This window comes from Saimiri boliviensis, chromosome 17 (genome assembly GCF_048565385.1).
Source record: "Saimiri boliviensis isolate mSaiBol1 chromosome 17, mSaiBol1.pri, whole genome shotgun sequence".
Lineage (NCBI taxonomy): Eukaryota > Metazoa > Chordata > Mammalia > Primates > Cebidae > Saimiri > Saimiri boliviensis.
In genome coordinates, this window is record NC_133465.1 from 71,046,213 (window position 1) to 71,059,269 (window position 13,057).

A 13,057-nucleotide genomic window follows, 5' to 3' on the forward strand; every position below is an offset into this window, starting at 1 on the left:
TCAGGCATGAGCAACCACACCTAGCTATTACTTACTTTCTGTAAAAAAGATTTTAAAATGTCCAGGCACAGTGGCTCACGTCTGTAATTGTAGTACTTTGGGAGGACAAGGTGATGGATCACTTGAGCTGAGAAGTTCAAGACAAGCCTGAGTAACATAAGGAAACTTCATCCCTACTAAAAATACAGAAGTTAGCCAGGCATGGTGGCACATGCCTGTGGTCTCAGCTAATTGGGGAACTGAGACATGAGAATCACTCAAACCAGGGAGGTCAAGTTTACAGTGAGCTAAGATGGTGCCACTGCACTCCAGCATGGGTGACATAGTAAGACCTTGCCTCAAAAAAGAGAGAGAGATTAAAGTTAAAAACAATAAAGGTCATTAATGGTAAGATTTAGTAGGGTTTTAAAAAAATATTTTTGGCTGGGCACAGTGGCTCATGCCTGTAATTCCAGCACTTCAGGTAGGCAAGGCAGAAGGATCCCTTTAGCCCCGGAGTTCAAGATCAGCCTGGCCAACACAGCAAGACTCCATCCTAATTTCATCTGTGCGTATATATATATATATATATATATATATATATACACACACACACACACACACATATATATATATATATATATTTTTTTTTTTAAAGTATTTTTTCCCCCATGGTAAGCCTAAAAAGGTGGGCAGATCTGGAATATTGTGGGACAAAGAGCATTACTTCCTAAGACGACTTGATTTTTATGCTGATGAAAGTCATTGTGAAGGTGAGCTATAATGCCTAGCCAACAGTGCAGGTCCCTGTTCAGACAGGGAGGATGAAATGGCATGCTCTGCAGCAAACAAAGACCTGCTCCAACCACCTGCAGACGGGAAGCAGGCTGGCAGGAACCTGCTGCAAGCGCTCGAGTCCCAGCTTCCCTGAGCAATGACTGGTGGTGCACTGCAGAGCTTCTATTTCCTGCATTATCGTCTCTTGTCTTTAGCTCATTTTTTTTCTTTTCTTTTCTTTTTTTTTTTTTTTTTTGAGATGGAGTTCCCTTTAGTGGCCCAGGCTGGAGTGCAATGGTACAATCTCGGTTCACTGCAACCTCCACCTGTCAGTTTCAGGCAATTCTCCTGCCTCAGTCTCCCAAGAGGCTAGGATCACAGGAATGCGCCAAAACACCCAGCTAATTTTTCGTATTCTTAGTTGAGACAGGATTTCACCATGTTAGTCAGGCTGGTCTCCAACTCCTGACCTTGTGATCCACCCGCCTCGGCCTCCCAAAGTGCTGGGATTACAGGCGTGAGCCACCGCGCCCGGCCAAGTTTTTCTTTTTTTGAGACGCAGCCTCACTCTGTTACCCAGGCTGGAGTGCAATGGCGCGATCTCGGCTCACTGCAGCCTCCACTTCCCAGGTTCAAGCGATTCTCCTGCCTCAGCCTCCCAAGTAGCTGGGATTACAGGCGCCAGGCACCACGACCGGCTAATTTTTTTTGTACTTTTAGTAGAGACGGGGTTTCGTCACGTTGGCCAGGCTGGCCTCGAACTCCTGACCTCACGTGATCCACCCGCCTCGACCTCCCAAAGTGCTGGGATTACAGGCGTGAGCCACTGCGCCCGGCCGAGCATTCTCAGTTTCAGGTAAACAGTGACATCAACCTCAGTTATGACATTCCTTTCAAAGAGGAGTTGTCAAGTTTTCCTTCCAAGAAGGAGCAAGGCCAGGAAGTGACTGCGTGTTGGCCTTCCCAGCTGCACCGGCGGGGAGGGAGCTCCGTGACGTCCCCGTCTGCGGGGCTGCTCCCGGTGACTCATGACAAGGCGCTCGCCGGGAAGGGGGAGAGCGGCGGAAGAGAACCGGAGGGAGATCGCGGTCCGAAGCGGCCCTGGCTCTCGGGGGGCACGGCAGGCTGCGAGCCCCGGGAACCGGACCGGGAGGTCTCCCGGAGCCGGGAGGCGGGCGCGGCGGGAGGGCGGCTTCTCTCCGGCACAGTCCGCCCTCCCCGCCGAACGGCTCGGCCTCTCCCTGCCCTGGGCGGGGAGCCGGGGTCGCGAGTCCTCCGGGAAGGGACGGGGTCAGGAAGCAGCCGAGGCGGGCCCGGCCTCTGCCGAGGAAGCCCGGGCGAGAAAGGGGAAAGGGACCCGGCCGCGGGGCCGGCAGGCCCGCCTCCCCCACAGGCCGCGGCCGGCAAATCTGCTGCCTCATCCCGGCGTCCCCGCTCCCGCCCGGCCGCCGCACTCACGATGCTCTCGGCCATGGCGGCCGCTCCCGCCTCCGGGCTCGAGTCCCGGGCCGCCGCCGCCTGCCGCCCCGAGGGCCTCGCAGACCCGGCCGCGGCCTCAGCCCCGGCGCCGGCCTCCCTGCGCCGCCGCCACCGCCGCTCCAGCTTCGCCCGCCCGGCTCCGCCAGCCGCCGACGTCCGGGTGCCTCGCTCAAGACTCTCCCCGCGGCGCGCGGCCGGGAAACCGGGTTCCGGCCCCTCCAACGGCCCGACGCATGCGCAGGACGGCGCCGCGGAGCCACCTCCCCTCCCGGCCGCGCGAGGAGGCGAGTTCTGGAGCAGCGCCCGGTCCGCGGCCCCGGCGCGGCCCCGGAAGCCCGAGCTGCAGAGAAAAGCCCAGAAAGGCGGCGAAGACGAGCCTCCGAAACCCCACCCAGGAACGGCCGCCGCGGCGCGTTACGGCGAATCGTGGCTGGCGAAATCGCGTTCCAAACTTCTCTCCCTGCACGGGCGGGGAGAGAAACCGCTTCGGGAAGACAGGACCACACCTTCGTTATTTTTTTTTTTTTTTTTTTGAGACGGAGTTTCGCTCTTGTTACCCAGGCTGGAGTGCAATGGCGCGATCTCGGCTCACCGCAACCTCCGCCTCCTGGGTCAGGCAATTCTCCTGTCTCAGCCTCCTGAGTAGCTGGGATTACAGGCACGTGCCACCATGCCCAGCTAGTTTTTTGTATTTTTAGTAGAGACGGGGTTTCACCATGTTGACCAGGATGGTCTCGATCTCTTGACCTCGTGATCCACCCGCCTCGGCCTCCCAAAGTGCTGGGATTACAGGCTTGAGCCACCGCGCCCGGCTATTTTTTTTTTTTTTTTAAGTCTTTTTTAAATTTAGCATGAGAAAAACAAATGAATTTAAACTGCATTTCAGGCCGGGCGCGGTGGCTTACGGCTGTAATTCCAGCACTTTGGGAAGCAGAAGTGGACGGATTACCTGAGGCCAGAAGTTCGAGACCCGGCGGGCCAGCATGGTGAAACCCGTCTCTACTAAAAACACAAATTTAGGGCCGGGCGCGGTGGCTCACGCCTGTAATCTCAGCACTTTGCGAGGCGGAGGCAGGTGGATCATCTGAGGTCAGGAATTCGAGACCAGCTTGGCCAACATGGTAAAACCTGTCTCTACTAAAAATACAAAAATTACCCAGATGTGGTCTTGCGTGCCTGTGTTCCCAGATTCTCAGGAGTCTGAGGCAGGAGAATCAGTTGTGAGGCAGAGGTTGCAGTGAGTGGAGATGGGGTCACTGTTCTCCAGCCTGGGCAACAGAGCAAGACTGTCTCCATCTCAAAAAAGGAAAAAAAAAAAAAATTAGCTTGGTGAAGTGGCTCATGCCGATAATCCCAGCTACTCGGGAAGCTGAGGTAGTGAGGTAAGAGAATCACCTGAGATCAGGAGGTCAAGGCTGCCGTGAGCCAAGATGGTGCCACTGCACTCTAGCCCAGTAGCCCAGGCAACAGAGTGAGACTTCATCTCAAAAAACAAAAAACAAACAAACAAACAACAGAAAAAAGACACCACTTCACAGATTCTAAGGATTTTAGGAGCTGTATGCCGGGAAACTGGAAGACCAAATATATACATATTTCACAACATCACAATTTGACAGTTCTTTTTAACTATGTTAAATTATATTAATTGATTAAATTATGTCAGTAATTGTATTTATTAATTGATTAGGTTATCTTAGTAATTGTATTACTTTGCTCAGACTGCCATTGTAACTGCCCAGTGGTCCCTGCCCACTGCCTAGACTTTATCAAGACAGGCAAATTGCAATAGAGAAAGTTCAATTCACCTAGAGCCAGCTGTTCAGGTTACCAGGGACCGGGGTTTATTACTACTCAAAAAAATCAGTATCCTCAAGAATTCAAGGATTGGAGTTTTGTTTTTTGGTTTTTGTTTTTCGTTTTTCTTTGAGACGGTTTCGCTCTTGTTGCCCAGGCTGGAGTGCAACGGTGTGATCTCAACTCACCAAAACCTCTGCCTCCCGAGTTCAAGCAATTCTCCTGCCTCAGCCTCCCAAGTAGCTGGAAATACAGGCGACAGCCACCACGCCCAGATAATTTTGTATTTTTAGTAGAGATGGGGTTTCTCCATGTTGGTCAGGCTGGTCTCCAACACCCAACCTCAGGTGATCTGCCCACCTTGGCCTTTTGAAGTGTTGGGATTACAGGTGTGAGCCACCAGGCCCAGCCAGGGATCCGAGTTTTAAAGGATAATTTGGTGGGTCTGGGGTCAGAAAGTAGCGAGTGTTGATTGGTTGGGTCAGAGATGAAATGACAGGGAGTCAAAATTGTCCTGTTGGGCTGAGTCAGTTCCTGGGTCAGAGGCCACAGACCAGATGAGCCAGTTTATCCATCTGGGTGGTGCCACCTGAACCATGGAGTGCAGGGTCTGCAAAATATCTTCAGAGCTGATCTGTTTTATAATGGAGATGTTACCCTGAGGAGCAATTTGGGAGACTTAGAATCTTGTAGCCTCGCCAGGCGCAGTGGCTCACGCCTGTAATCCTAGCACTTTGGGAGGCCAAGGTGGGTGGATCACCTGAGGTCAGGAGTTCAAGACCAGCCTGGCTATCATGGTGAAACCCCATCCTTAAAAAAAAAAAAAAAAAAAAAAAGAATCTTGTAGCTTCCAGCTGCATAACTCCTAAATCATAATTTATAATCTTGTGGCTAATCTGTTAATCCTGAAAAGGCAGTCTTGTCCCCAGGTAGGAAGGGAGTTTGTTTTGCAAAAGGGCTGTTGTCATCTTTGCTTCAAAGCTAAACTATAAACTAAATGCTTCCCGAAGTTACTTCAGCCTATACCCAGAAATGAACAAGGATATCTTGAAGGTTAGAAGCAAGATGGGCCGGGCGCGGTGGCTCAAGCCTGTAATCCCAGCACTTTGGGAGGCCGAGGCGGGTGGATCACAAGGTCGAGAGATCGAGACCATCCTGGTCAACATGGTGAAACCCCGTCTCTACTAAAAATACAAAAAAATTAGCTGGGCATGGTGGCACGTGCCTGTAATCCCAGCTACTCAGGAGGCTGAGGCAGGAGAATTTCCTGAGCCCAGGAGGCGGAGGTTGCGGTGAGCCGAGATCGTGCCATTGCACTCCAGCCTGGGTAACAAGAGCGAAACTCCGTCTCAAAAAAAAAAAAAAAAAAAAAAAAAAAAGAAGCAAGATGGAGTCAGCTAAGTCCTATCCCTTTAACTGTAATAATTGTCTCAGTTATAATTTTTGCAAAGGCGGTTTAACCGTAATCGACTGGTGGTTTGGAATTACTTTCTTCTTTTTTTTTTTTTAGGAGACAAAGTCTCACTCTGTTGCCCAGGCTGCAGTGCAGTGGTATGATCTCACTGCAACCTCTGACTCCCAAGTTTAGGCAATTCTCCTGCCTCAGTCTCCTGAGTAGCTGGGATTACAGGTGTGCACCACCACGCCCAGCTAATTTTTGTATTTTTAGTAGGGACAGGGTTTCACCATGTTTGTCAGGCTGTTCTTGAACTCCTGACCTTGTGATCCACCCGCCTTGGCCTCCCAAAGTGTTGGGATTACAGGCGTGAGCCACCGCGCCTGGCCGGTTTGGAATTACTTTCTTTTTTTTTTTTTTTTTTGAGACGGAGTTTCGCTCTTGTTACCCAGGCTGGAGTGCAATGGCGCAATCTCGGCTCACCGCAACCTCCGCCTCCTGGGCTCAGGCAATTCTCCTGCCTCAACCTCCTAAGTAGCTGGGATTACAGGCACGCACCACCATGCCCAGCTAACTTTTTGTATTTTTAGTAGAGACGGGGTTTCACCTTGTTGACCAGGATGGTCTCGATCTCTCGACCTCGTGATCCACCCGCCTCGGCCTCCCAAAGTGCTGGGATTACAGGCTTGAGCCACTGCGCCCGGCCTGGAATTACTTTCTAACAGTCCTAGAACTAGAATCCCGATCAAGTTGTCAATAGATGTGGTTTCTCCTTTTTATTTATTTATTTATTTTTGTCTTTTTCTCTTTTTTTTGAGACTGGGGTCTCACTCCCGTCACCCAGGCTGGAGTGCAGTGGCACGATCTCAGCTCACTGCAGTAGCTCCTGAGTAGCTGGGATTACAGGTGCATGCCACTTCACTTGGCTAATTTTTTTTTTCCTTTTTGAGACAGGTTCTTGCTCTGTCACCCAGGCTGGAGTACAGTGGCCCAGCCAACACTGTTTCATTCTTGCAGTGAACAAACCCGGGGGATATATTGGCACTGGGGCTGCCAATGGGTCTCTTGATTTTGGGGTTTTTGCAGGGGCCTGATTCCCTGGTTGGGAGCTGATGGAGTGGCTACTGACCCTGCCGAGCTCAAGTCCACACAGGGGCCCTGCAGTGACAGCCACAAGGCTGCACCCAAACATCCCTGCCCAAGTCGCACCTGCGCAAAGCTTAGGAGATCCACAGAGCCAGTGCTAGGGAGAAATGTGTCTCCATAAGCAGAGACTGCCTTAAGCTCTAAAATGTGATTCCTCACATGACTCAACTGTGACTCTGGCATCTGGGCGGGGCTCGCAGCTCCCCCGATTTCATGCCCAGGGCTGCACCACTCACAGACCAGCCCAGGGCCACAGGCAGGACCGGCCTAGCAGCCCAGCCACAGAGGAGCCAGTGAGCCTCTCCCGGCGCCCGTGCTGGGGGGCTTTCTGTACCAGTGTCAAGGATGGAGGAGGGGGAGAGGAGCCCCTTACTGCCCCAGGTGAGCAGTGCCAAGCGGCCTTTGGCTGAGGTTGGAGATGCCCCCAGCCCTGAGGTCCCAAGGGAGGTCCCTGGGCTGGTTCATACCCACCCCCACCCCTGGTGCCACCCCACACCTCAATGCAGAGATTAGGTTGGGAGGTGGTTCTAAGCAGCCCCCTCCCGCTCCCCCACTGCTATGGCACTCTCGGCCCCATGCTGGCCTCTGGTCAAGGGATCTGCTGGGTCTCCCTGAGGGCCTTGGGAGCAACCTCTGGCTCAGGGTGCAGGAGGGGATGAAGGCAAACGTCCCTTGCAGCCAGCCTCCAACGGCTCCTGGCCTCCAACAGCCGCAGTCTGGCCAACCAGGCACTGGCAGCCTGCCCTTTTGATTCTAGCGACTTGTTGAGGTCTGTGGGGCTGATAAATAACCCTTCTTTGGGAGTGGATGCAGTGGCTCACTCCTGTAATCCCGGCACTATGGAAGGCTGAGGAGGGAGAATTGCTTGAGCCCAGGAGTTCAAGACCAGCCTGGGCAATGTAGCAAGACCCTGTCTCTACAAAAAATTACTATTATTTTTGGCTAGACGTGGTGGCTCACGTCTGTAATTCCAGCACTTCGGGAGGCCAAGGCAGGCGGATCAGCTGAGGTCAGGAGTTTGACCAGCCTGACCAACATGGTGAAACCCTGTCTCAAAAAATAAAAATAAAAATAATTAAAAAAAATTTTTTTTTTTTTTTTTTTTGAGATAGAGTCTTGCTCTGTTGCCAGGCTAGAGTGCAGTGGTGCAGTCTCAGCTCACTGCAACCTCTACTTCCTGGATTCAAGTGATTCTCGTGCCTCAGCCTCCTGAGGAGCTGGGATTCCAGGCATGCACCATCGCATCCAGCTAACTTTTGTATTTTTAGTAGAGATGGGGTTTCACCATGTTGGTCAGGATGGTCTCGATCTCCTGACCTCATGATCTGCCCAAAGTGCTGGAATTACAGGTGTGAGCTACTGCACCCGGCCTGCAAAAAGTAATTTAAAAGAATGAGGCCGGGCGTGGTGGCTCATGCCTGTAATCCAAGCACTTTGGAGGCCAAGGCAGGTGGATCACCTGAGGTTGGGAGTTCAAGACCAGCCTGACCAACATGGTGAAACCCACTCTTTAAAAAAAAAAAAAAAAAAAAATTAAGAGAATGACCGGGATGTGGTTGCAGTGCCTGCAGTCCCGAGCTACTCAGGAGGCTGAGGAGGAAGGATGGCTTGAGCCCAGAAGTTTGAGGCTGCAGTGAGCCAGCATCCTGTTGCTGCACTGAGCTGCTTCCCGGTGAAACTGGATTGGAATGGGATCCTTGCCCAGCCACAGACGTGGATCCTTTTTACTGTTTTTTTTTTCTTTATTATTTGTTTTTTATTGTTATTTATTTATTTTATCGAGACAGTCTCACTCTGTCATCTAGGCTGGAGTGCAATGGCGTGATGCAACCTCCACCTCCCAGGTTCAAGAGATTCTCCTGCCTCAGCCTCCCAAGTAGCTAGGATTACAGGCACCTGCCACCACACCTGGCTAATTTTTTTTGTTTGGTTGGGTTTTTTTTGTATTTTTAGTAGAGACAGGGTTTCTCCGTGTTGGTCAGGCTGGTATCGAACTCCCAAACTCAGGCAATCTGCCTGCTTCAGCCTCCCAAAGTGCTGGGATCACAGGCGTGAACCACCACGTCCAGCCCTGACATGGCTTATTATTCTCCTCTTTAATAAAACTTCTGTCTCTGGCAGAACTGGGCGCCTGCAGGGCTGCCTCTTCCCTCACAGAAGGAGACCAGCAGGCCTCTTTTGTTGGTGGGTGGGGGGTCCCCTCTGAAAGCCCTGCCACCCACAGGTGGTCTCCCTGGGGCTCCCAGGCACCCTCCTTCCTGTCTTGGGGGCCTGTTGGGCAAGGCCCAGTGCAGTGTCAACACTCAGTGTGGGCTGTTGGTGGGGCTGAATAAATGGGTGCTGGGATATGGGCACTGGTTTCAGAGGGCAGGGAAAGGGCAGCCACGTGGGCCAGCCCCTTTGGCTGGTGAGGAATCCCCTCTGTGACTGTGCAAGGTCCACGCTGCAGGCACAGAGACTGGTATAGACAGATGCTGTTTCAAACTCTGGGGATGCGACCTCACCACCACATTCCTGCACTGCAGGAAAGCCAGGGGGAGCCCCAACCCACCTAGGGAGGCCACACCACCAATACTTGGGACAGGGAGGAGGGAGTGGGTGCACTCACTGATCACTGCCCTGTTCGGTCTTCATCCAGCCTGGCAGGGGCTGCTTATCACCCTGTTCTAAAGGTGGGGTCCCACACACCAGTAGGTAGCAGACCTGGGACCCTCATTGTCCCTTCTGCCGCCCAGCTGAGCCACACAGGCCTGAGGGCCCTCTGCCCCTGGCTGTCTGAGTCTCTGAGCTCCATTTCTGCCCTCCACTGTCCAGCATTCTCCCATCCCTCCAAGGCTCTGCCACCGTGCTCTTCCCTGACCCCTCTCCGATTGTCACAGAGTGTGAGTGAAGGGGGTCTCACCCCATTCCTCTCCTCTCTGCAGGACGCCGCAGGCCAGAAGGTGCCCCTCTCTGTGCGAAGTCCACCCACCTCTGGCTGCCCAGGTCCAGTGCCCTGGGAGGACCAGGCAGAGGGCTGGGACTACAGCTACTGTCCCTTGGGGACCAAGCGCAAGGCCTTGAGGGCCACCTCTGGGAAAGGCACAGCCCCTTCCCTCTCTGCAGGGAGCAGCTGCATCAAGTATCTGATTTTCCTGTCCAATTTCCTCTTTACCCTGCTGGGCCTGCTGGCCCTGGCCATCGGGCTCTGGGGCCTGGCCGTCAAGGGGTCTCTGAGAAGTGATCTGGGGGGGCCCCTGCCCCCAGACCCCATGCTGGGGCTGGCACTTGGGGGGCTGGCAGTCAGTGCATTGAGCCTGGCTGGCTGCCTGGGCGCCCTCTGTGAGAACACCTGCCTGTTACGTGGCTTCTCCGGTGGCATCCTTGCCTTCCTGGTGCTCGAAGCCGTGGTGGGGGCACTGGTGGTGGCCCTCTGGGGCCCTCTGCAAGACAGCCTGGAGCACACCCTGCAAGTGGCCATCACCCACTACCAGGACGACCCAGACCTGCGCTTCCTCATCGACGAAGTTCAGCTCGGGCTGCGGTGCTGCGGGGCGGCCTCCTACCAGGACTGGCAGCAGAACCTGTGAGTATTGGAGTGGGCGAGGGACGGGGCCACCACAGGGGCCCAGAGACCACACATACTCGTGTGCACACAGTCACTCGCGTGCACACCCTCATTCCTGCACACCCACACGCACACACACAGGCACCCACGTGTACACACACAGCCACACTGGCACGTCTTGTGTTCAAGTTTCACGTGTGTGCACGCACACCTACACACTTCTGTACAGGGGCCAAGACCACACCATGGACTCCAGCCTGGGCAACAGAGCTAGACTCCATTTCCAAAAAGAAAAAGAGAAAAGAAAATGACTTTTAGGTTAATTACGGATGTAATTCTAGAATTGGACTCCACAATTTTCCCTCCACGGTGAGTGTAATTAAACACTGTCCACTTAGGATCTAATGCAGGATTTTCTTATGTTCTGCTCGGGGGTAGCTGTCTGGTTGGTTTTTTGTTTTGGAGACAGAGTCTTGCTCTGTCGCCCAGGCTGGAGTGCAGTGGCATGATCTCAGTTCACTGCAACCTCCAACTCCCTGGTTGAAGCTATTCTCCCGCTTCAGCCTCCCAAGTAGCTGGGATTACAGGTGCGCACCACCACGCCCAGCTAATTTTTTTGTATTTTTAGTAGAGACAGGGTTTCACCATGTTGGCCAGGATGATCTCGATCTCCTGACCTCATGATCCGCTGTGCCCGGCCAGCTGCCTGTTTTATCAGTTATCCCCAGTGCATGCATACCCTGCTCTCCATGCCACAACCAGGACAGACTACACGCCTTCTTGGTGCGTGTATCCAGGGGCAACTGAACACAAGAGGTGAAGTCATAGGCGACCCTAAAAACTGGCCATCGGTACCCAGCGGTGGCTAATGGGTGGGGCCCTTCCAGGCACCAGACTCTGGGAAGCACCACATAGGTGGCTTTTTGACATGTGACTGGGTTGGTGGCAGCCCCCTTAGAGTGTCATGATGCCTGGTCTGCTGCTGGCATCGACCCCCTCACCTGCCTGGGAGGGGCACACTCTTCTAGAGTGGAGGGGCCGTGGGGATGAGCCTGCAGGTCTGCTGGGCCACGTGCAGAGCCCGGGACACTGGTGAATGCCTAGGGCACCTGGGGACTGCCTGACCTGGAGGCCGTGATGAGTTCAACACTCCCAAGACACCCTGGGGGTTCCTACCCGGCCCCTGCTTTTTGTCACTGCCGGGTACTCCCTCTCAAGCCCTTGCTCTAACCCGTAAGACCTGTGGACCATTCCAGAAGCCTCTGCCAGAGTTCCATCTACCCTCCCCCGCTCCAACTCTACCTCCTCAATGAGCTCACATGAGCAGAGCAGCTCACTTCCACCCTCATCAATGCTGGTCTGGTTCGCATTGACTATTCTCCTGCTAGTCTATGCAGCCGTCGCCCCTGCCTGCAAGCCAGAGCGCTGCCACGCACAGGGATACAGCAGAGAGAGCCGGGTGCTGTGTGGGTCGGTGCGTGCGGGTGTGTGTGCATGTGCCCGTGTGGCCGCGGGAGGGTGGAGGTGGGTAGGCGACCTTCACCTCCGTGCCTGGCTCCGGAAGAGCGGGCCCTCCCCGCCAGAGCTGACGCCGCCGCCCCGTTTGCCTCGCAGGTACTTCAACTGCAGCTCCCCCGGGGTGCAGGCCTGCAGCCTTCCGGCCTCCTGCTGCATCGACCCCCGCGAAGATGGAGCCTCTGTCAACGACCAGTGCGGCTTTGGGGTCCTGGGCCTGGATGTGGATGCAGCCCGCAGAGTGGTGTACCTGGAGGGCTGCGGCCCGCCGCTCCAGCAGTGGCTGAGCGCTCACCTGGCGGCTGCGGGCGGCTACGCCATCGCGGTGGTGCTGCTGCAGGGTGCGGAGCTCCTGCTGGCCGCCCGGCTGCTCAGGGCCCTCGCTGCCCGCAGGGGCGCGGCGCCAGGTCCCGGAGCGCCGCGGGAGGGCGACACTGGCCACCCGAGCCCCGGCCCCCGCGCTGCGCCTGCTGCCAAACCGCCCCGGGCTGAGCGCACACCTGCACAGGGGTCTGGGGCGGCCCCACCCAGCCGAAACGCGCTGCACCCACCGCCGCCTGGCTTTGCGTGGGCTTCTGGAGCCTTTGCCGGGGGACCTACCCAGCTTGCCCATGCCTCACGCTCCTCGTCCCCCACGCCAGCCCCCAACGGAGGGCGAAGCCACCGGGCTGGCGGAGGAACGCACAGGGCAGGAGGAAATCCTGGAGCCGACCCAAGCCCCGGTTCCCACCCCGGCCACACTGCTCCCACCTCCTGATGTTGTACCTGAGCCAGTCGAGGTATACGCCATACTCTGAGATTGAATTATGAGTCCTTTATTATGCTGGCAACCAAGAGGTGGCTAATGCCCAAAATTCTCTCCGCCTGTACGAAAAAGATAGGCGGTCTTTTATGCCCTAGTTTTAAAAGGGACGGGGAACTTAGCTGAAGCCAATTTTCCACAGAAGCAGCTTAAGCAAAAAGTTAAAAGATAAACCTGTGCATGAGAAATAAAACAGTGCCAGGTACGAGGGGTAAAAGACATACAATGAAAGTTGTATGTCATGAAAGACATACAACTTACAGATAATGAGGGCTCTGGGCGCTCCCTGCACCTGCATTCCCAGGCTCTGCTGGTCCCACTTACCTCAGCCTCTTATCAACAAATGCCTTCCTGGGTGCCCAGTGTCAGCCTGCCCCAGCTACATACTACAGTTACTTAATGGTGGGAAAATCACTAAAATGAAGTACCTAAGATGAAGTCTGTCTGGCTTAAGAAGCTAACATAAAGCCTGAACAGCTTTTAGTCTGAGAAAGAGAGTTCGTTTTAGCTGGCAGAAAGCAGGTTATCACACTGACACTCCCTCCCCAGGGCCGCCACCCCTTCTGGGCTTGTGGTGGAGGAGCTGAGGTCCAGGCCTCTCCCTCCAGTGCATTTTTGG

General features: G+C 54.5%; 2 protein-coding genes across 3 annotated transcripts in view; one reads left to right on the forward strand and one right to left on the reverse strand.

Annotated features, from left to right (window-relative positions):
• The window catches only part of NPLOC4 (NPL4 homolog, ubiquitin recognition factor), a 77,170-nt gene extending 74,738 nt beyond the window's left edge, over positions 1-2,432 (reverse strand). The window contains exon 1 of one of the 2 annotated variants that reach the window (XM_039476296.2): positions 2,215-2,432. In XM_039476296.2, the coding sequence (XP_039332230.1) occupies positions 2,215-2,229 (15 nt within the window). In that variant the 5' untranslated portion in view covers positions 2,230-2,432. The remainder of the gene's footprint in view (positions 1-2,214) is intronic. The other variant, XM_074389057.1, reaches the window with a different exon arrangement.
• A 4,280-nt stretch (positions 2,433-6,712) lies between these two features.
• Positions 6,713-12,440, forward strand: TSPAN10 (tetraspanin 10). Its single transcript, XM_010342309.3, has 3 exons — positions 6,713-6,955; positions 9,499-10,139; positions 11,736-12,440. The coding sequence occupies exons 1-3, from the start codon at positions 6,920-6,922 to the stop codon at positions 12,391-12,393; spliced, it is 1,335 nt and encodes a 444-aa protein (XP_010340611.2). The 5' UTR covers positions 6,713-6,919; the 3' UTR covers positions 12,394-12,440.
• Positions 12,441-13,057: the final 617 nt, after the last annotated feature.